We start from the raw sequence: 22,875 nt of genomic DNA, 5'->3' as shown, positions 1-22,875 counted from the left end.
TTCCAGGGCAGAGGTCCCTGTGGCTTTCCGCAGTGCATTGTGCCCCTGGTTTATCGAGAATGGAGAATGGCGATGACTTTTACCAAGCATACTGCCTGTAAGCATTTTGTTAACAAGGCACATCCTGCACAGCCCTAGATCCCTTAAACCTTGATTCCGTACAACACATGTTTCTGTGAGCTCAAGGTTGGGGCAAAGTTACAGATTAACAGCATCTCAGGGCAAAACAATCGTTCAGGGTACAGGTCAAAATGGAGTTTCTTATGTCTTCCTTTTCTACATAGACAACAGTAACAGTCTGATCTCTCTTTCTCTTCCCTGCATATCCCCCTTTTCTTTCTGACAAAACCGCCATCATCATCACGGCCCGTTTTCACTGGTTGCTGTCTCTTCGGAGCTGTTGGATACACCTGTAGACTGACAACAGACAGAACAGACATACAAGGATTAATATGAAATTTACAATAGTGGAACCTCTGATAGTTTTAACCCAAGTGACGGGGTTAAGATTTGTGAGGCCATCAGCAGCTTTCACAATTGCCTCAGTTTCTGGCACCAGATTTAAATGGGCTTTTGATGCCTCAAAACTTTGTTCTTTTAATTTTGAAATATCTAAAGTAAGATTATCTTCTCTTCCTTGTAGATGGCATCTAACCATGTCCCAGTGATGCTCAGACTCATTGTAGGCTCGGGGTATAATACAAAAATCTGACGTATTCCAGTCACACTGTAACTGAAAAAGATATTTCAAGCTCATGTGCGTATCTCCCATCCAAATGACAGTTTAAGATCATTAATTTGGTTTGCCAATTTTTGATCTATTTGGGTCTGAGAATTCCACAATTTTGAGGAATTCTTTTGCCAATTATTTACATATTTTACCATTTGAACAGAGGAGTGTAAAGCAATTCCAGCAGCGACAGCAGTAGCTGTGACTGCAATAAGACCCATAATCACTGCAATCAAAGTAAAAATGAATCTTTTGGATCTAGTTAGAACTCCTTTTAATATTTCTGTTAAAATATGGACGGATGGGGAAGCCTCCCACGGTCGGTCCATGGACACAGGGATCCACACGCCCTCTCTTGCCCTCACCAGCAGAATACGGTGCTGCCAATCAAAAGTCGAATCAATGCAAGTAAACAGTCTACAATTTTCACAGGTTATAGTTTGGGAATCTGGTTTAATAACTATGTTTCCTGCAACTAGCATATAAGGAGGTTTTACACAACTTTGCAAAGGAATTGTCAGACTGGAATTTAGGTTAATAGTATAATATGGCTTATGATCTCTTGTTCCTATAGCTTGATTTCCAGACCAAATTCTAATGTGGTGCGAGGCCACAGTAAGCTTCCATAATTCTGGATGTTCAGGACCAGTAACAGGACTAACTAACTTTGTTCGAGGTGATGAAATTCCCTTTTCACCCCATTTCCATGGATAGGGTGATTCTAACCTTCTGTAAACCTGGTCCAGCCTTTCAGTTAAATCACTATCATAGGCCGGATTAGTGGGCCAGAAGGATGGGGCCTGTGAACATGAGTGCGTCTGGCCCGTACAATCATAATATAATTGGCCTCGAGGGGCCCAGTCTATAATAGTTCCAAATTCATTGTTTTGTAATACCACAGCAGTATCAGCCACACATTCTTCCCAAACTAAGACTTCTGGGCCTTTTGATTCTTTGGGAATTTCCTTGGGGCAAGGCTTCCCCTTAGGCCTAAATTTTAATGATCTTTGATAAGAAGAATCCTGTAAATTACTTATCTGTGGCCCGAGTGACATTTCACTTACCATGTGATAAGTAAATCTATTGCTGGCAATGACAGTAGGTACTTCTACCAACGAATTTTGGGTTGTAGGCATTAAATATCCTGGTGCCTTCCCTAGGCAAATAGGAGGATAATGATACCCAATGGAAATATTTATCATCATTCCTTCTTTTTCAGGTTGGGCAGGGCCACGGTCATCTGTGGGGCCTGGTACCCATGCACTATTACTAACATATACTTCAATAGGATTATCTATCCGTGTGACTGCCCGAATTAAGGGCGGGAAAGGCACATAGGCCCAGTAAGTATAATTAGCTGCAGCTGCTCCTGCAGACACGGGGAGACTTACCACCATTGACACAATCATCGAAACTGCAAGCAGCATATTCTCTGGAGTTTGTGTTACCCTTGTTTTCTTCAGGCTTTTTTCAGCTAACTGTGTCAACTTCTTTAGTTGGGCCCAGGTCGGCGGCTCCACTTCCTTGGTGGATGGCAGCTTCATCTGTTCTTCTGATATCACCATTTTGTTCACCTGGCGAGTCAATGATGCTCGATTGCGGGTTTTCTGTCTCTGCGGAGGCGCTTTTCTTTGCATCTCCAATGGGTTCATTGTAGAACTTTAAATGTCTAGCGGGTATCCAAACAGGAAGCTGACTTTTTTCCTGGTGAAACGCAAGCAAAGCATCTCCCCCATGTTATCACCTTCCCTATTTCCCATGTCTTATTCTTGATGTCTTCCCACCAAATCAGTTTTCCTTCATGTGGGCTGTTCTTTTTACCAGTAAAATGTTGTTCTGCAGAAGTAGTGGTCTGATTTCTATAAATGTTTAAAAATTTTAAAGTATAGAGTGCTAGATTGAGTTGCATCTGAGGAGTGTTATACTCCTTACTATCTTTTTCCTTTTTTTGTTTAACCAATTGAGCTTTGAGTGTTCTATTAGTTCTTTCAATTATGGTCTGTCCTTGGGAATTATAGGGGATTCCTGTTGTATGTGTAATTTTCCACTGATTTAGGAATTTTTGAAATCTTTTACTAGAGTATCCTGGCCCATTATCTGTTTTAATTTTTTTTGGAACGCTCACGACAGCAAAACAAGATAATAAATGTCTTTTAACATGGGAAGTACTTTCTCCTGTCTGGCAGGTTGCCCATACAAAATGTGAATAAGTATCAACTGTCACATGGACAAATGACAATTTTCCAAATGAAGGTACATGTATGACATCCATTTGCCATAACGCATTAGGACGTAGACCTCTGGAATTAACTCCTGCCTCCTGAGTGGGCAGGTGTAGGACTTGACACTGAGTGCAATGTTGTACAATATTTTTTGCCTGTTTCCATGTGATATCAAATTTATTTTTTAGTCCTGTTGCATTTACATGAGTCAAGGCATGAAGTTCTTGTGCTTCTATGAATGCAGATGATACTAGCAAGTCAGCTTGTTCATTTGCTTTAGTTAAAGGCCCTGGTAAATTAGTATGTGCTTGAACATGAGTAATATAAAATGGGAAATTTCTTTTTCTTACAGTTTGTTGTAACAAATTAAACAGCTGGTGTAACTGATCATCCATACTATATTTGATTAGGGCGGTCTCAGCATCCTTTGTAGCCTGTACTACATATGCAGAATCTGATACAATGTTAATAAGCTGATTAAAATCTTGTAACACTGAAATGACAGCAACCAACTCTGCTCTTTGACCTGGGTGATATTGAGTTTCAGTGACTCGTTTTTTTGGCCAGGTGTAAGCCACCTTTCCATTGCTGGAACCATCAGTAAACACTGTCAGAGCATTTTCTAAAAGTGTATGTCTGGTAATTGTAGGTAAAATCCAAGTAGTCAATTTTAAAAACTGGAAGGTTTTTGTTTTTGCGTAATGATTGTCAATAATTCCCACAAAATCAGCAAGACCAATCTGCCATGCACCAGAATTGATAAAGGCTTGTGTAACCTGTTCCTTGTTTAAAGGAACAATGATTTTATCTGGGTCACTTCCATACAATTTTGCTATTTGTAGTCTTGCCTGACCAATTAATGTAGCCATTTGATCCAAGTACAATGTAAAAGTCTTAATCGTACTGTGAGGAAGGAAGGACCACTCCACAAGATCTGTATTTTGAACAATGATGCCTGTTGGAGAATGTGCAGTAGCAAAAATCAAAAGTTGGAGTGGGGCTAAGTGATCTATTCTATTTACTTGTGCTGACTGAATTTTGTCTTCAACTAATTCAATTTCTTTAGTTGCCTCTGGAGTTAATGTTCTTTTACTATTCGATTCTGGATCCCCTCTCAAGATAGAGAACAAATTTGACATGGCATAAGTAGGGATGCCTAGAGTTGGCCAAATCCAATTAATATCTCTCAGCAATTTTTGAAAATCATTTGATATTTTAATGTGTCTTTTCTTATTTCTATCTGAGGATTAATCTTCCTTTCCTATACCTGCATTTCTAAATAATGAAAAGGAGCTGTTGTTTGAATTTTATCAGATGCTATTGTCAGTCCTGCGTTGGCAACCTCTGTCTGCAGAAATGTGTAACAGTCAATAAATTTGTCTCTCATTTCTGCAGCACACAAAATATCATCAACATAATGAATGATATAACAGTCTGAAAGCTTGTCTCTAACTGGTTGAAGAGCTTGAGCTACAAAAGTCTGACAAATAGTTGGACTATTAAGCATTCCCTGAGGCAACACTTTCCACTGAAACCTGGTGGCTGGTTCTTTATTATTTATGGCTGGTATAGCAAAAGCAAATTTTTCAAAATCCTGTTTTGCCAGAGGAATGGTAAAAAAAAAAAAAAAAGCAGTCTTTCAGATCAATTATAATTAAAGGCCAACCTTTGGGGATCACGGCCAGAAAGGGCAGCCTGCGTTGGAGAGCCCCCATGGGTTGAATTACGGCATTAACGGCTCTTAAGTTGGTTAGCATGCGCCGTCTGCTGGCTTTTTTCTGAATTACAAACACTGGAGAATTCTAAGGAGAGAAAGTGGATGAAACATGTCCTTTTTTAAGTAGTTTTTTAAACTATTTTATGTAGCGCCCCTAACTTTTCCTTAGGGAGCGGCCACTGTTTGACCCAGACAGGATGCTACAGGGCGAGTCTGAATTGCTCCTTCACCGCAGTGAACTGCTGGTTGGGCAATAATGGGCACCGCGAGCTGAGTTGCAGCCAGCCTAGTTTCAGGCTCCCTCCCCGAGCACTCACTCGGCTGAGGAGGAGGTGGCCATCGTGGTTTTAGCCCTGACGGCCCCGATGGTTCTGGACCTCCTTCCCCCAGTTTTGGTGATTCAGGATATATTACCTCCTGTAATTGATTGTAGTCAACATTTTGGGTTGACCAAGCCATTACAGACTCTGCTACATTTTTACAATGTGAACTTTCCGTTCCTTTCTTGAACTCTGTCCCCGCCTCTTCTTCACAATCTGTCACACAGCTTTCAGGGGCATCAGAAACCAAAACGCTATCTTCTTCTGTTTGAAACAGTTCTAAAGCTGCTTTAATAATGGCCCAATCATTGCATACTGTAAGTGGGATGATTTTACCTTCCCTACTTGCTTGTTTTAATTCTTTGCCAATTTTTTCCCGGTCTTTTAGATCTAAAGTTCCCTGTTCTGGAAACTATGGGCAGAATTGTTCTATTGTTTGAAATAGCATAATTAGATTTTCTGTTGAAGCTCTAACTCCCCTTCTTCTTAAAAGAATTTTAATAAAGCTGAGATAAGAGGCATATTTACTTTCAGTTTGTCCCATTGTTACCCTGGGTTCCTCCATGTGCACAAGCTTACCGCAAGGCTCACCGTGGATGTACTCGGGAATCTCTCATCAACTGTCCTCAATGCTCACGGTCTTAGCGTATCTTCACCCTAGAGAAAGGCCCCACATTGGGCGCCAAATGAAGGGGGCCAGCCCCATCCACACCTGTGGGTATTTCTTGTCAGGTGGGACAAGAGACTGAGAAAAGAAATAAGACACAGAGACAAAGTATAGAGAAAGAACAGTGGGCCCAGGAGACTGGTGCTCAGCATACGGAGGACCCACACTGGCACTGGTCTCTGAGTTCCCTCAGTATTTACTGATTACTATTTTTACTATCTCAGTAAGGGGAATGTGGCAGGAGAACAGGGTGATAGTGCGGAGAAGGTCAGCAAGGAAACATGTGAGCAAAGGAATCTGAGTCACAAATAAGTTCAAGGGAAGGTACTATGCCTGGATGTGCACATAGGCCAGATTTATGCTTTTCTCCACCCAAACATCTCAGTGAAGTAAAGAGTAACAGAGCAGCATTGCTGCCACCAACATGTCTCGCCTCCCACCACAGGGCGGGTTTTCTCCTATCTCAGAAGAGAACAAATGTACAATCGGGTTTTATACCGAGACATTTAGTTCCCAGGGGCAGGCAGGAGACAGAGGCCTTCCTCTTATCTCAACTGCAAGAGGCCTTCCTCCTCAGTGCAGACCCTTCACGGGTGTTGGGCTGGGGGACGGTCAGGTCTTTCCCATCCCACAAGGCCGTATCTCAGGCTATCACATGGGGAGAAACCTTGGACAATACCTGGCTTTCCAGGGCAGAGGTCCCTGCGGCTTTCCGCAGTGCATTGTGCCCCTGGTTTATTGAGAATGGAGAATGGTGATGACTTTTATGAATCATACTGCCTGTAAACATTTTGTTAACAAGGCACATACTGCCCAGCCCTAGATCCCTTAAACCTTGATTCCATACAACACATGTTTCTGTGAGCTCAAGGTTGGGGCAAAGTTACAGATTAACAGCATCTCGGGGCAAAACAATTGTTCAGGGTACAGGTCAAAATGGAGTTTCTTATGTCTTCCTTTTCTACACAGACAACAGTAACAGTCTGATCTCTCTTTCTTTTCCCTACAGCTTGAAGGGTATGCACATCTTTCCCTTAACAGAAAATGCCAAATAAATGTCCAGATAGATGTTACTACCACTCCTACTGACAGCGTATAAGTCCTTGTTTCCAACTACAGCCTTGCCAAGCATTGGAGATTGTCAACTAATATTATTAATCTTACATTAAAATCTGCTATGTTCCCACTGAGCAAATGCTAAAACAAAACTCAAAGGGATCAAGTTGTCTCCAAGCAACTTAAGAGCATCCCAGAACACAGCTCAAGCATATGTCTGTTTTGCTTTGACAAACAGCCCCTTTCCAACCTAGCTCTGCCCAAGATGGTGCCAGCGTGACCTCCCAGCAGACAAGACACCTCAGCATGTCATGTAGACCCCACAGCTGCCTGCTCCCTCCCCTTCCTACCATTTATGCCAAGTCCTCCTTTAAAAGGCCCTGCTTTCTGCCCCCAATGGGAAGCAGCACCCTTAAAGGCAGGAGCCTATACGTCTTCCCCTAAACCAAGCATGGCAGTTTATAGCAGACCACACTCTTGTTAATTGGATCTCCAAGTGATGAGGGAATGAACCTGTGTTTTGGTTATATTACATGTTCACAAAGATTTTAGATTATTTGAATTACTATTATCATTATTTTAGAGGCAGGGTCTCACTCTGTCACCCAGGCTGGAGCTCAGGGGTGCATTCATAGCTCACTGCAGCATCCAGCTCCTGGACTCAACACATCCTTCCACCTCACACCTCAGCCTCCTGAGTAACTGGGACTACAGGTACCTGCCACCACACCCGCCTAATTTAAAAAAAAATCTTTTTTTGGACAGAGTCTTTTTCTGTCAACCTGGCTGGAGTGCAGTGGCATGATCTCAGCTCCCTGCACCCTCCACTTCCTGGGTTCAAGTGATTCTCCTACCTCAACCTTCAAAGTAGCTGGGATTACAGGCACACACCACCACACCCTGCTAATTTTTTTTTTTTTTTTGAGACAGAGTCTTGTTCTGTTGCCCAGGCTGGAGTGCAGTGGCGCCATCTCGGCTCACTGCAACCTCCAACTTCCAGGTTCACATGATTCTCCTGCCTCAGCCTCCCAAGTAGTTGGGATCACAGGCACACACCACCACGCCTGGCTAATTTTTTTTTTTTTTTTTTTGTATTTTTAGTACAGATGGGGTTTCACTATGTTGGCCAGGCTGGTCTCCAACTCCTGACCTCAGGTGATCCGCCCGCCTCGGCCTCCCAAAGTGCTGGGATTACAGGCATGAGCCACCGCACCTGGCCTTTAAATGATTTTTCTACAGACAGAATCTCGCTACATTGCCCAGGGTGGCCTCCAACTGCAGGTCTCAAGCCATCCTCCCGCCTCAAGCCTCCCACAGCGCTGGAAATACAGGTGTGGGCCACCATGCCCAACCCATATCACATGATTAACAGTAATAGGATAATGCTGGTTCTATGCATCTATTCAAGTACATGTTTTCGAAGAACATACGCGTAAAAAAGCTGGTATGTTCAATGAAAACAATTTGGGAAAAAATTTAATGCTGACCCAGAAAAACATTATATATGCTACGGTCATATATTTAACATATAAATGCAAGTATATTGAGGAAAATATTCTAAAATGTCCACAGTAGTTAATGCTGAATGGCAGGACCCAGTGGCTTTTCATTTTCCCCCATTTCCCAAATTGTCTCCCGTTACCTTGTGCTACTTCAATCTGTGAATCCCAGAGCCCCCCCTGCAACCCGAGGACAAGGGCATGCAAGTCCGAAGGTGCCTTCGCTCGCCAAAAAGAGACTCAGACACAGAATCGTAGCTCAGTTTTATTTTCTACAGAAACAAACATGTAAGCTGCCCTCCTCCAGCGACAATCAGGCCCCCACAATGAAGTGGCCACTCGTGCTGGGACCATTCCCTAGGGGAGGAGGCATGACCTAGGAAAGGGCGCCAGGCTGGGCTTAGCGCCTCTGTCCTGAGGGAGGCTGAGCCAAAAACATGGGCAGAAAGCACTGCGTGATCCACATCAACAGGGAAAGCTGCTGGAGACAGGAGCTGATGGAGAGCTGGAGTTGGCGGTGGTCTGCAGCAGTCAGTCGGCTAAATGTGAGGGGCAGAGAACATTACATTAAAGGCGACACCTCTGCATCCATCTCTCCGGGCTCCCTCGGGTGGCAGCGGGCCTGGTGCACTAGGTCTCTGTTCTGAGACCCTGTGCTGCAGTGTTCCCAGGTTTCTAGCAGCCTGACCGTGGGGTGTAGGCGGATCCCAGCCCCCATCCTGCCACGCTGCGACCGCCACCCACCCAGGCCCCATCTGTGTCCTGGTCCTGAACTGACATAGTCAGTATGTTGCTGGACACAGTGAACTCCTTCAGAAGCACCCCCGGCACAGGAAGCGGTGGGGCATCCCGAGCCAGGCTCCCGCGAGCCAGCTCTGCTTCCATGGGTGTCGCGAAAGGCATGGTGAGGTAGCTGGTGGGGGCCCAGTTAAGGCATCCTCTCCTAGGACTTGGCCTGTGGCTCCGGCCTGCTGCTTACCCCAAGCCAGCTTCCCCCTCCCCCACTCCCCGACCCCTCCCCCCCACCCCCGATTGCCCAGCTCATCCCCCCCAGTCTGTCTCCTCAGGCACTGGCCCAGTAGCACACCCCACCCAGCTGTCTTGGTTCCCCATTTTCCTTTGCTGCACCCCAAGCTGACTCCTCCATGCCCTTACAAGACCCCTCCCCACCCTGCCCCCTGTGGCATCACCCGGCCCCCTCCTCATCACCCGACCCTCCACCCCAACCACCTCCCGCCACCCGCTCCCATCTTGCCCCCTTCCCCCCACCTCCTGGTGCCCTCCTACACCTGGGTCCCCCTATCTCCTGGCCCCTGCCCCCTCCCCGCATGACCCAGTGCCCCTCACCCAATCACCCAGCCCCTCTCCCCCACCCCCACCCCCCTACCTCCCAGCCCGTACCTGCTCCCCTCCTCGCAGCTGGCCTCCCATATCCCCACCTCCCAACCCCCACCCCCACCCAACCACTTACTCGCATCTCCCCCGCCTCCTCCCCCACCTGGCCCTGCGCTCCCCATCTCCCGGCCCCCACCTCACCACCAGAACTGTCCAGAACAGAACAGAACAGAACAGAACACAACTCAAGCAGGCGGCTCTCCGGCCCCCTGGCCCCGCATCTGCAGCATCCATTCAGCCCTGAAGCCGCGCCGCCGTGCGGAGCCCGCGGGGTGCCTCCTCCCGGCCCCAAGGCCCTTGCTGCCCCTGCGCCCTGGGGACCTCCGCCGCCGGTGGCACCCGCCTCTCCTGGGCCACCAGCATCGCCCCCTGGGCCACCAGGAACGCCAGGGCCTCCTGGGCCATCAGCATCACCCGCCGCACCCCCTGTGCCCTGGCCTGCGGCCTGCATGGCTCCGGAGCCTCTGCGTCGCTCTCAGAAAGTCAGGGCCCACGAGGACGTGGAAGCAGAGAGGCTGCAGGAAGTTCCGCCCCCTGGCGTGAGATGGGGAGCCCGGGATCCTCAGGGCGCCTGCGCACAGGGGCCCTACTTCCGGCCGTGGGAGACCCCGAGTGAGCCCCGGAGCACGTGACTGGTTCTCACCAACCCCGCCCCTCCCCAAGAGAGCCCGGGCCGGAAGGTGGCTGCAATGCCAGCTTGGACCCCTCACCCCTGAGCAGCCGGCTGTCCGCCGGACCCCTGTCCCGGGAGCCCTGCAGGGAGTCAGGCACTGCGGGGCCCAGCCTGTCCCATCCCCCGGGTCTCCCTCACACCGAGGAGCAAGACAGGCCTGGGAACACGGGGCCGGGGCTGTGCGGCCGTCATCCCGGACCCTACCTGCCCTGTCCGTCTTGGGGGAGCTCCCAGGACAGACCCCGGGGACAGGCCTCTAACTGGGTTCAGCAGCCTCCGTCCCTGTCCTGGTAGCCTAGCTGGTGGGGTAGCTGGAACTGCATGTCGGGTGGGAGTGGCCTCGCGCCAGCCAAGGTCTCCCAGGTGCCAGGTCCAGCCAAGGTGGACGGGAGGGCCCAGTGGGACCCGGGGCCGGATCTCACTCCTGGGTTCAACGGGTTCTGTCCCTGTCCTAGTCGCCCCGCCTGGTGGGGGAGCTGGAGCTGCGTGTGGGGTGGGTTGCGGGTGGCCTCCCACCAGCCAGGGGCTCCCGGGCTCTAGGCCTGGCCCAGGTGGACAGGCGGGACCTGCTGGACCTGAGGCTGCGTCGGGCCTGGCTCCTGGGTTCGGCAGTATCAGTCCCTGCCCTGGTCGCTCTTGCCTGGTAGGGAGCTGGGAGGTGACCCGGTGTCTGCTCAGTGGTGATCTACTTGTGTGTCTGGAAGGGGGTCAAATCCACGGGACAGGTACCTCTAGAGGCATGCAGGGGTGAGGGCGGCACGGCCCCAGGAGCTGAATGTCTGTGCCAGGCGCACCTGTGGCAACAGGAGGTGACTAGACAGGGCCTAGCCCTGAGGAAGGGGGAGGTACTAAAATCCAAACCACTCTCCCCCACCTTCCAAATCCAGGAATCAGCAGCTTCTGCACCTGGGAAAAGCATATTGGCACTCATGTGGAAACTAAAAACGTTGATCTTTTGGAGGCAGAGCAGAATGATGGTTACCAGACGCTGCGAAAGGTGGGGAGGGTGGGGAGGTTAATGGGGACAAACATATAGTTGCATAGAAGGATTAAGTTCTAGTGTTTGATAGCACCGTAGAGGGACTATAGGTAATTATTTATTGTATATTTCAAAATAGCTAAAAGATAGGAAATGTTCCCCAAAAAAAGAAATGATAAATGCTTGAGGTGGTGGATATCCTAAATACCCCGACTTGATCATTACATCGTGTGTGCGTGTGCGTGTATCAGAATATCACATGTATCCCATAAATATGCAAAGTTATCATACATCAGTTAAAAATGTTTTTACTTACAGAAAAGAAAAATTCACCCAAGCTCTTGCGTGTACCTCCAGTTCATTATTTTCACTGCTGTATTTCATTACATATATTTCATTAAATGATGAATTTTAAAAACCAGAAACACAACTTGTTAACACAATTACACCTGGAATAGCTGAAAATCAGACATAACCCAGTTAGTGACTGCCATCCTTCCTGTCGTCCTCTGCTCAGTCTCCCCATTCTCAGACAGAGGCAGGCTAAAGTTCTTACCTTCAACAGGTCAGGGAAGGGAGAGTAAAGTGCATGTGACCCTGTCTTAGGAAGCAGGAAGACAGAGGGAGGGTCTCCGGGTCCCCATTATTTTCCCGGCCTATTACCCCCAGATCAAGAAAGGAAGTCCTAACTGATTGAGAGATTCCTGGAGATACTGCCACTGTCCTGGAAGTCTCAGCCAGCCACTGGACCCGAAATCTCCTCCATCAATATTTCAGCCAGAGCAACATCTGCCACTAGATGGCATCAAACTCCAGCCGGGAGCAGGACAGATTTGGATGGTCCAGCGGGCTTGCCTCGTTCATTTCATTAACCCCACAGTAACACAATTTCACGTTGTATGTGATTGGATTTCTTGGAAACTACCTATTACATTACGGCAGAGTTTTATAGTCCTCTAATTTATCCATTCTGCTGATGATGGGCAGGCATTTGGATAGTTTCCAGCCCTTGGCTATGAACATACTTGTACAGGTCTCTTGAAGCACATGTCGAAGTTTTTTTTGGAATTGCTGTATCACAGTCAATACATATCTTGAAATTTACTAGATAATGCCATGTTTTCCCAAGTGGTTTGAGCAAATTTTCGCTTCCACCATAATGTGTGAGCGTACATACATATAGCTCAACATGCTCATCAATATTGACAGTACTAGTCTGTTCTCGCATTGCTATAAAGGACTACCTGAGACTGAGTAATTTATAAAGAAAAGAGGTTTAATTGACTCACAGTTCTGCAGGCTCTACAGGAAGCATGGCTGGGGAGGCCTCAGGAAAGTTACAATCATAGCAGAAGGCAAAGAGGAAGGAGTCACATCTTATATGGCCAGAGAAGGAGAAAGAGAAAGTGAAGGGGGAGGTGCTACACACTTTTAAACAACCAGATCTTGTGAGAGCTCACTATCATGAGAACAGCAAGGGAGAAATCGACCCCCATGATCCAATCGCCTCCCACCGGTCCCCTCCTCCAACACTAGGGATTACAATTCAACATGAGATTGGGGGGGGACACAAATCCAAATCATATCATTCCACCCCCGCCCCCTCCCAAATCTCATGTACTTCTCACATTGCAAAATACAATAATCTCCTCTCAACAGTCCCCCAAGTCTTAACCTATTTCAGCATTAACTCAAAAATCCACAGTCCAAAGTCTCATCTGAGACAAGGCAAGTCCCTTCTGCCTATGAGCCTGTAAAATCAAAAACAAGTTAGTTACTTCCAAGATAAAATTGAGGTACAGGCATTGGGTAAATACTCCCTTTCCAAAAGGGGGACATCAGCCAAAACAAAGGGGCTACAGGCCCCATGCAAGTCCAAAACCCAACAGGACAGTCATTAATTCTTTTTTTTTCACTACAAAATAATTTATTCAAACACACAGCTACAGCGCGAGACTCCTATGTACAAGCACATTGATGCTCCTGACTACCCTCAACTAGAGGACCCTTTTCTTCCCCCTTGCCTTGCGGACCTCTTCTATCGAATCTTTCATGTACTGGATTTCCTCGGCCAGGGAATCCGCCCTCTCTTTCAGAGCCTCGTTCTTCTTTTCCAGCGCTTTGCACTCACCAGTGAGGACCTCCTGCTCCACCCTCTTCTTCTGGCGATACTAGCTCCTGCTGTTTTGTTTTGCTCCATTTTTTTTCAGCTTCTTATCCAGTTTCTCACCCTTTACTTGTGCTGATACCATCTTCTCTCCAGGAGGGTCATAAGGTTTGGGGCAGGCAGAGCCACAGAGGACACCTGGAGATGGCGGACTCCTACACGGAGAGCCCCTGGAGGTAGAGGGAGAGCCCAGATAGGACTCTGGGCTCATACAGATGCCACTATCATTATCTGAGGGGGCGTCTTCCTCCTTTGTGCACTGAGGGATCATGGAAATGTAGGCAGTGGAGTCTGGCTTCCTATCTCCTTCAGAGATATCCACTTCACTGCCCAGCTGTAGACTAAAGGAATAATCTGGAGTGGAGGACCGGACCCCTGGGGAAAGGGGAAGAGGTTGCAAGAAGGTGAAGGGGGCAACCTGGTCGGGTTAAACTTTCTGGGAGATGGCAAATAGGGTTCACCATCTGGGGGGGCTCCTTATTAGTCTCCTGGACTAGGGGGGCAAAGAGATCACACGAGTCATCCAACGTGGCCAGAAGCTCATCTGGCATGGTTTCCAGGTCATCTATACCCAACAGGGCATCAAAGTCGAACTCCTTCAGATCCGTTTTCTCCCACATCCAATCTGTCCCAAAGAAAGCATCCTCCTTGCCATCGTTGGAGGCACTGACCAACCCATCCACAGCCAGCCATTCGGAGGAGTCTGCCTTAGCCTTGTTGCTGGAGAACCCATGAGGTTTGAAGTGCTTGGCCACCTCCAGGTAGTCATCTAAGAGACCTAGGCTTTCTTCAGTCCCCAAACCTGACTGGTCAAGGGGGGACAACAAGCCCCCACCAACACCTCGCTGCTCGGGAAGCTCATCTCGGTCATGGTGCAGTGCTTTGCTGGAATCAAGGAATGTGCTTAATTCGAAGGTGTCTTTGTCGGTTACAGCATTGCTGCTGCTGAATGCTGTGAGAAGTGGCATGGCTTAAGCTGCCAGTGGGTGCCACTGCAGAGCCTGGTGCTGCTGCCACTGCTGCAAAGGCCAAGGCTGCCACAGGCACTGCTGCCCCTAAAACACCATGGTGGCCATGGACCCTGCAGGCGGGGAGGAGGGCAGACGCACACATGCGGAGGAAACTACATCTGTGGGCGAGCAGAGCAGAAAATCGTCATTAATTCTTAAAGCTCCAAAATAATCTCCTTTGACTCCATGTCTTACATCCAGGCCACACTGATGCAAGGGGTGGGAGGGGTGGGTTCCTAAGGCCTTGGGCAGCTCTGCTCCTGTGGCTCTACAGGGTACAGCCCCCTAGGCTGCTTTCCTGGGCTGGTATTGAATGTCTGCAGCTTTTCCAGGAGTATAATGCAAGTTGTCAGTGGATCTATGATTCGGGGGTCTGGAGGATGGTGGCCCCCTTCTCACAGCTCCACTAGGCAGTGCCCCAGTGGGGACTCTGTGTGAGGACTCCAACCCCAGATTTCCCTTCTGCACTACCCTAGTAGAGGTTCCCCAGGAGGGCTCCACCCCTGCAGCAGACTTCTGCCTGGACATTCAGGCATTTCCATACATCCTCTGAATCTAGGCAGAGGTTCCCAAGCCTCAACTTTTGCCCTCTACATACCCACAGGCTTAACACCACATGGAAGCCACCAAGGCTTATGGCTTGCACCCTCCAGAGCAGCAGCCGGAGGCATATCTGGGGCCCTTGTAGCCATGGCTGGAGCTGGAGCAGCTGGGGCGCAGATAGCAGTGTCCCGAGGGTGCGCAGGCCAGCAGGGCTCTGGGCTGGGTCCAAAAAAACATTCTTCCCTCTTCAGCCTCCAGGCCTGTGAATGTCCCTCAAAAAATTAAAAATAGAACTACCATATGATCCAGCTCTCCCACTTCTGGGTATAGATCTGAAGGAAATGAAATCTATTTCTTCCTGAGTCAGTTTTCATAGTTTGTACATTTCTAGGAATTTGTCCACTTCATCTAGGTTATCTAATTTGTTGGCAAACGATTGTTCACAATCTTCTCATATAATCCTTTTTGGGGGTAGAATAATTCAGTAACAATCAATAAAATGAAAAGGCAACCTGCAGAATATTGAGGAATAACATATTGTTCACATCTTATCAATATAATAAAATATGTGAATTTTGTGGGGGCAATAATAAATACTCCCAGTTTTTTCCTCATCAGCTATAACAGGGTTGGAGTCTACAGTGATATCTTCTCAAGTCTCCAGCATCTGTGTCGCACTCAGGTAGCACCACACAGTCCCGAGTGAGCCCCTAACAGATACTCATCTCCCTTGGGACAGAAGCAGCACATAGACTTCCATCTCTGGTCATTAGGTCCCATGGCCTAGGAATCATGTCTCAAAATTAGCTTTGATGCCATAACATATTTGATCAGAATATAGGTAATGTGATAAGCTGAAATATAAGCATTCCAACTGAACTTCAGGCATAGTGACGGCAAATTGGAAAGAGATGCAAAGAGATTTCAAGGACCTTGGAAATTCACAATGTCATTTAAGAAGAAAATACACGTCACTCCATTCCAGTAAAGAATCACAGACTCGGCCATGCATGTTGGCTCATGCCTGTAGTCCCAATACTTTGGGAGATCGAGGTGGGAGGATCGCTTGAGCCCGGGAGTTCAAGAATCACAGAGTCTTCCAGCTCCCAGTCCGGTGCTCTTAACCACTACGTGCTGCCAGTCATCAATATTCTCCCATATTTCCTTTAATGAAATAGGATCATTAAAGCTTAGGGGGAAATATTTGATAGGAAAAGATTTCACGTATTTTTCTAGATTTTCATTTCCTCTTTTTGTTGTTGTTTTTTTTTTTTTGGAGACAAGGTCTCACTCTGTCACCCAGGTCAGAGTGCAGCAGTGCAATCACAGCTCACTGCAGCCTCAACTTCCCATGCTCAATCCATCTTCCCACCTCAGCCTCCCAAGTAGCTGGGACTACAGGTGCACACCTCCACGCCCAACTCATTTTTTAAAATTGTTTGTAGAGATGGCGTCTGACTATGTTGTCCGGGCTGGTCTCAAACTCCTGGACACAAGCAGTCCTCCCACCTCAGCTTCCCAAAGTGTAGGGATTACAGGCGTGAGCCACACTGCACCAGGCCACCTTCATTTCCTCTTTTATATAGACTCCAGTTGAATTTTTAAAAAGTAGTTGGTCGCCCAGAGGCAGAGACTGTCTTATAGTTTTTCTGTTTCCCAGAGTGCCTTGCTAAATACCCAATTGTTGACTGAATCTTTAAACTCAGAAGTACAAATTTTACTGCACTGTAAAGACATAGACTCAACAGGTACAAAATCTTTGGTCTTTCAATCAACATAGGTCATGGAAACATCACTTCATTCCTAAATGCCAACGTAATGAATACAAGAGAATTGGTTTGAAACAAACATTTTGATCAGTGTTCACTTAAATTCCCAGGGGATTCCCACCTTACTTCACTCCCTCGGCTCAGCACACGTAGTATAAGCCACACTAGTCCACATCTGGTGTTACAACTTTCTGTCCAATTTCAGAACACCCTCCTTTCACCAATTCATGACCTGCAACCCTTCCACCGCCATTTCCACAAGCAAACTTCAGGTCTTTTTCAAGGTGAAGTGCCGTACTTGCTGCAGCACTTAAATATTTTTTAACCATTTAACATGCATAGAATTGTGCTACCATTTTCATTAGGTTCCTGTCTTTGTTTTCTTATGTGTCACTGACAAAGGTTTTGAGTATTGTGTCCCTAACCCCATTTTTCCTATGAGTTTTGCGATTTGTACTACACAATGATTCTGAGGTACACGTATGTCATGCTATAATCATAACTCATTGTATCACGGTTTGGGGAAAAAATTAACCAATAACCAATTTATTTTTTCAAAGATAATGGGTGTGCAAGCTTCCAGCAAATCTGCTTAAGCATAAAATCAAATCAGAGAACAGCTGTTTTTCCTCCAACGTCGATCCAGTGGCTAGCTAGCCCTCAAATCAGACACTAGATTTGGAACTGGAAGGAAGGACATCATTCACCTTGAAGTAGTGAACAAAAACATGGTTTTCTCAAAAAATAAAAGGGATGAAAGTCATTATAAAAACTGTCTTTTCCACCAGGCACGGTGGCTCATGCCTGTGGTCCCAGCTACTCAGGAGGCTGAGGTGGGAGGATCACTTGAGCCCAAGAGGTCGAGGCTCCAGTGAGCCGTGATCGCACTACTGCACTCCTGCCAGCCTGGGCGACAGAGCGAGACCCTGACTCTGAAAAAAGGGAAATTATCTTTTCCATCCTCAGAGCAAGCACGCAGAATATTATTGTCATCCTATTCATAGACGTGGAAACTAAAACTAAGAGAGGCTGAGTGACTGGCCCAAAGTACCATGGCTGATAGGGGTTGTAATGAACTCAAGTGGTCTTTGTCTAGAATCAGAAATACCACCACTATATGTAATGGGCTTGTAACTGTGACATGTTATTTCCAATTGTCTGCAAAACACAAACATGAATAAATGAGATGAGTTGTTGGGGAAAAGTAAGAAAAAGGTGACACTGTTAGGGTTACCCATCTCTCCACGTACCTCCTAACATCAGACCCTGATTGGGGCAGAAAACCCTGGCCTGTACCACGATAAATGCCTCCTGTCCAATAATAGGATGTTCAACAGCTCTTTGGTACCAACGATGAACAAATTCTTTGCAAAAGAATATTATTGCTGCAATTGGCTGGGCATGGTGGCTTACGCCTGTAATCCCAACACACTGGGAGGCCGAGCTGGGCAGATCGCTTGAGCCCAAGAGTTTGAGAGCAGCCTGGGCAACATGGCTGTGCCCACTCTCTACAAAAAATTGTAAAATTTGCCAGGCGTGGTGGCGCACGCCTGTGGTCCCAGCTACTCTGGAGGCTGAGGTGGGAAGATGGCATTGAGCCCAGGAAGTCAAGGCTGCAATAAGCCATGTTCATGCCACTGCACTCCAGCTTGGGTGACAAAGTGAGACCTGGTGTCTCTCTGTATATCTGTCTATCTATATCTATATCTATATCTATCATCTATATCTATATCTATAGCTTAGCTATATCTGCAACAGTGAATAGAAACCCCTTTAGCAAAGTGTTCCCAAACTCTTGCTTCTAATTCTTGACCAACTCAGAAGTAAAGGAGGAGAATGAAGTAAAGGAAGTCATACGTTTCCGTGCTCTCATGCATATTTTTATATCTGTAAGGTCAGTAGTAATGTGCCTACTTTCATTTCTGATTTTAGTCCTCTCTCTCTCTGTCTTAGTCCAGCTAAATGTGTCTCCGTTGTTCTTTAAGCACTTCCTTATTTTTCTGGGACAACAAGATGATCCAGTTAATCTTGTACTCTCTGCCCTAGCCCTGGAATCAGTCATTTCTCTAGTGAGCTCTGTTCTTTTTAATCAAGACTGTTGTTTAGAAATCGAGACCCAGTCATTCATGAGGGATCCACCCCCATGACCCAAACACCCCCTACCAGGCCCCACCTCCAGCCCTGGGGATTACAAGTTAACCTGAGATGTGGGTGGGGACAAACATCCAAACTAGATCAATGAGTTCACACCAACAACTCCAAATCAAATCCACATTCAAGCCTTCTCCCTTTTCATATCTGCAACTCCTTTTCCAAACGGTGAGAAAGCCAGGTCCCTACATCATTCATATATTTACTGCAAAGCCAATCAATCATCTGAGCCCATCAGGTCACCACCCAACTTGGCACACGTTCCTCTCTTGGACCCCTGACCCCTCCCCAGGACACGGTCACCCTCGCGGACTCCCTTCCTTACTCCACAAAACTTCCTTGTGCAGGACACTGCTGCGCTCAGCGGAGGATCATGCTTCGCACTGGTCCCCAGCTGCCCTCCACACTTTCCTTGAGTGGGCCCCCAATCCCAGGGACTTTTGGAAGAAGAGGGAGAGAAGGACAGGACCGAGGAAGAGAGGCAGGAAGGAACACCAGCAGAGCAGCCGGCAGGAAGGGCCATTATTCCTTCTGATGCTCCATTCTTAGCCAATGGCAACTCAAACTGGTTGGCAGCAGTGTCCTCCTGACAAACGCTGTGGTCATGTCTCAGATTTACCTCCAGAGGGAGCACTTCAGTCCACAGTCTTGGTGCCAGCTGCAATGGCATTAGCATTGCTTTGAAGGCTTTTCAGGGGACAGAGAAAGCAAATAGGTATTTTTTAGAAAGAGAAAAATAAATTGAGTTCATCACGCCAAGGTGGGAGGATGGCTTGAGCCCAGGAGTTCGAGAGCAGCCTGGACAACATAGCAAAACCCCATCTCCACGAAAAAATAAAAAATTAGCCGGGCGTGATGGCACGCGCCTGTAGTCCCGGCTACTTGACAGGCTGAGGCGGGAGGATTGCTTGAGCCTGGGAGGTTGAGGCTGCAATGAGCTGTGATCGTGCCACTACACTCCAGCCTGGGTGACGGAGTGAGACCCTGTCTCAAATAAATAAACAAACAAATAAATAAAAAGTTAGACAGCTTTTACTTTTTGGATATATATATTCCCTATTCCCTGCGGATATTCTCAAGCCTTTTTTTTTTTTTTTAAAGTTTTTAAAGTTCAGTTGTTCTGTCATCTGTGTGGTGCTCCAGCATCTGTTTTGAGTCTCGCTCTGTTGCCCAGGCTGGAGTGCAATGGCGCCATCTTGGCTCACTGCAACCTCCACCTCCCAGGTTCAAGGGATTCTCCTGCCTCAGGCTCCCGAGTAGCTGGGAGTACAGGCGCCCACCACCACGCCCGGCTAATTTTTGTATTTTTAGTAGAGACGGGGTTTCACCATATTGGCCAGGCTGGTCTAGAACTCCTGACCTTGTGATCTGCCCACCTCGGCCTCCCAAAGTGCTGGGATTACAGGTGTGAGCCACTGCACCCAGCCTCCAGCATCTGAACTCTTAGTCTCATGGTCTCTTTGCTGCCCCGGGTGTGCTTACTTTTTATGTGCACTGCTCAGTGTCGTTAAGAACTTTTTTTTTCCCCAGTGCTCCTAAAGTTCTTATATTAATACTTCGCTCTTTTTATTTTAAGAGCTCAGGTGTACATGTGCAGGTTTGTTATATGAGTAAACTTGTGCCATGGGGGTTTGTTGTACAGATTATTTTATCACCCAGGTATTAAGCCTAGTACCCATGAGCTATTTTTCCTCATACTCTCCCTCTTCCCAACCTCCGCCCTGCAAAAGGCTCCAGTGTGTTTCATTCCCCTCTATGTATCTGTGTGTTCTCATCATTTAGCTCCCACTTATAAGTGAGAACATGTGGTATTTGGTTGTCTGTTCCTGCGTCAGTTTGCTAAGGATAATGGCCTCCAGCTCCATCCATGCTCCTGCAAAGGACATGCTCTCGCTCAGGAACTTTTGTGGAGACTGCATCTCAACCCTAGGCTCCCACGAATCCACACATCCATTGGGGTAACCGTTGTGGGTTGAATTGTGTCCCCCAAAAAGTTATGTTCAAGTCCTAACACCTGAGTGCCTGGGAATGTGACCTGATTTGGAAATAGGGTCTTTGCCGATGTAATCAAGTTAAGGTCATACTAGACTGGGGTGGGTGCTAATCAAATGTGACTAGTGTCCTCATAAGAGAGAGAGGCAGACACACTGGGAAGATGACCCCACGAAGAAGGAGGCAGAGATTGGAGCGCTGTCTCTACAAGACAGAGAGTGCCAAGGATTGCCAGAAACCACCTGGAGCTACAAGAGAGGCATGGAACAGATTCTCCCACAGAGCCTCCGGTAGGAACCAACCCTGCTGACAGCTGGATTCCAGACTTGTAGCTTCCAGAACCACGGGAGAATCCATTTCTGTTGTTTTCGGCCACCCAGTTTGTGGCCATTTCTTACGGCAGCCCTAGAAAACTAATATGGGTACTGTCGGCCCAGGACCACCTCAGACCAAATTTAGGACTCGAGGGCCACTGAACGGCCCCACCAGGAAAACCTAGACTGCAAGTCTGCACAGAACCTGGCCCTTGGCCACAACTTTGCACATGGGTGTTTTCCCTTTCCTTTCATCTCCTGCTTCCGCGCAATCTGCAGAGCTGGGGTGGGGTTTCCTTAATGTAGCGGGGGCTGCTATGCAACTCCCCACACTTCACAAAGGCTTTGGGCCTTGCCTGCTGTCTCCCTTGCCTGGACGGCCTCCAGAACCAAAACCCAAGTTTGCCCAGGTCGGCCAGCATCCTCGGGAAATAAGCAGCTTCAGTGGTGTACTTCTTCTTGGATTCCCACTTCCTCTCAGGTTTTGCTCTCTTGTTGGTTCTCGGCTGTTTTGAACAGTCTCAAACTGTTTCATCTATCATTTGCAGTTATTTTCAGCAGAAATATCTGTCTCAATAATACCACCCAGCATCACCAGAAACAGATGGCAGGTCTTGCAATGCTTTCGGGGATGGAGAGACAGACCACTCTGACCACCGCCCGCTAGGTGCGGGAGAAGACTTATTTCCAGCTATAGCACACATTTGTCGACTTTGGCTCTCCTAGACCGAGAAAGCAAATCCCACCTCTTCCCCTCAGGCCTGCGACACTCGGAACCAACGCGACCGATGGAATCCCTGGATCTCCCCGCTTCCTGTGCCTGCTGAGTTCTGTTCCTCCAAGGGTACAATGACATCCATCAGCTGCCTGCCCCCTGCTGACACACTTTCTGTTTGAGAGTTTGCCTCTCAATGACTATAGAGAAAGCAACCTGGGCCGAGTAGAAGAGCAGCTGCTAGTCTCCTGGTTGGTACCAACCCTGGGTCTCTGAGGAAAGGACAGAGTAGGGTCGCTCTGCTTCACAACGCGAAGTAAGTCGCCCATTCTCCCTGCCAGTTCTCAAGCCTGTAATCCCAGCATTTGGGGAGGCCAAGGTGGGAGGATCACTTGATTTCCAGGAGTTCGAGTCCAGCCTGGGCAACACAGTGAGACCCTGTCTCTACTGTTAAAAAACGTAACGAAGGAAGGAAGGAGGGAGAGAGGGAGGGAGGGAGGGATAAGGAAGAAGAAATGAAGGAAGGAAGGAAGGAAGGGAGGGAAGGAGGACGGGAGGAAAGGAAGGAATAAGGAAAAAAGGAAGGAGGGAAGGAAGGAAGGGAGGAAGGAACGAAGAAAGGAATAAGGAAGAGGGAAAGAAGGAAGGAAGGAATAAGGAAGAGGGAGTGAAGGAAGGAAGGAAGGAATAAGGAAGAGGAAGAAAGGAGGGAAGAAAAAAAGGTCACCTGTCAAACATAGCTTTAGGAGAGGATATAAATGTTCAATGTTGATCTTCTTCTGTGTCTTCATTTGCATTTTCATGGGCGCTTACAGGAGGCGCACAGGTGTCTTAGACAACATTTTTAAAATAACAACTTGAGGCTTAATTCACATGCTACACAATTAACATGTCTAAAGTGTACAATTTGATGGTTTTTAGTATATTCATAGATACGTGCAACCATCAGCATGACC

General features: G+C 47.5%; 2 protein-coding genes and 1 pseudogene across 3 annotated transcripts; all 3 read right to left on the bottom strand.

Moving 5' to 3' along the window:
* Positions 1 to 360: 360 nt before the first annotated feature.
* LOC129025106 (endogenous retrovirus group K member 19 Rec protein-like) lies at positions 361 to 2,382 on the bottom strand. The gene is made up of 2 exons (XM_054472636.1): positions 2,179 to 2,382; positions 361 to 417 (listed from the first exon to the last, which is right to left on the bottom strand). Exons 1-2 carry the CDS (start codon positions 2,380 to 2,382, stop codon positions 361 to 363), a joined length of 261 nt encoding a protein of 86 aa, XP_054328611.1.
* A 6,081-nt stretch (positions 2,383 to 8,463) lies between these two features.
* On the bottom strand, positions 8,464 to 11,193 carry LOC129023801 (cancer/testis antigen 1). 2 transcript variants are annotated; one of them, XM_054470622.2, is made up of 3 exons: positions 9,789 to 11,193; positions 8,990 to 9,124; positions 8,464 to 8,750 (listed from the first exon to the last, which is right to left on the bottom strand). In XM_054470622.2, the coding sequence occupies exons 1-3, from the start codon at positions 10,055 to 10,057 to the stop codon at positions 8,612 to 8,614; spliced, it is 543 nt and encodes a 180-aa protein (XP_054326597.1). In that variant the 5' UTR covers positions 10,058 to 11,193; the 3' UTR covers positions 8,464 to 8,611. The 2 variants fall into 2 exon arrangements, 1 of the variants encoding a protein (XP_054326597.1); XR_008496932.2 differs by lacking the exon at positions 9,789 to 11,193 and having other exon boundaries at positions 8,623 to 8,750; positions 8,956 to 9,097.
* A 1,323-nt stretch (positions 11,194 to 12,516) lies between these two features.
* LOC129023800 (cyclic AMP-dependent transcription factor ATF-4-like) lies at positions 12,517 to 19,747 on the bottom strand (annotated as a pseudogene).
* Between the last annotated feature and the right edge of the window lie 3,128 nt (positions 19,748 to 22,875).

Source organism: Pongo pygmaeus, chromosome X, assembly GCF_028885625.2.
Source record: "Pongo pygmaeus isolate AG05252 chromosome X, NHGRI_mPonPyg2-v2.0_pri, whole genome shotgun sequence".
NCBI classification, from domain to species: Eukaryota; Metazoa; Chordata; class Mammalia; order Primates; family Hominidae; genus Pongo; species Pongo pygmaeus.
The sequence above is the reverse complement of the archived record's forward strand: the minus strand, read 5'-3'. Positions and strand labels throughout refer to the sequence as shown.

Coding starts and splice junctions, on each gene's coding strand:
- LOC129025106 (XM_054472636.1), bottom strand. CDS start 2,382: ATGAACCCATTGGAGATGCAAAGAAAAGCGCCTCCGCAGAGACAGAAA. Junction 418..2,178: donor AAAGCCTGAAGAAAACAAGG/GTAACACAAACT, acceptor GTCTGTTGTCAG/TCTACAGGTGTATCCAACAG.
- LOC129023801 (XM_054470622.2), bottom strand. CDS start 10,057: ATGCAGGCCGCAGGCCAGGGCACAGGGGGTGCGGCGGGTGATGCTGAT. Junction 9,125..9,788: donor GAGAGCCGCCTGCTTGAGTT/GTGTTCTGTTCT, acceptor GGCCCCCACCAG/CTACCTCACCATGCCTTTCG. Junction 8,751..8,989: donor TCCAGCAACATACTGACTAT/GTCAGTTCAGGA, acceptor CCTCACATTTAG/CCGACTGACTGCTGCAGACC.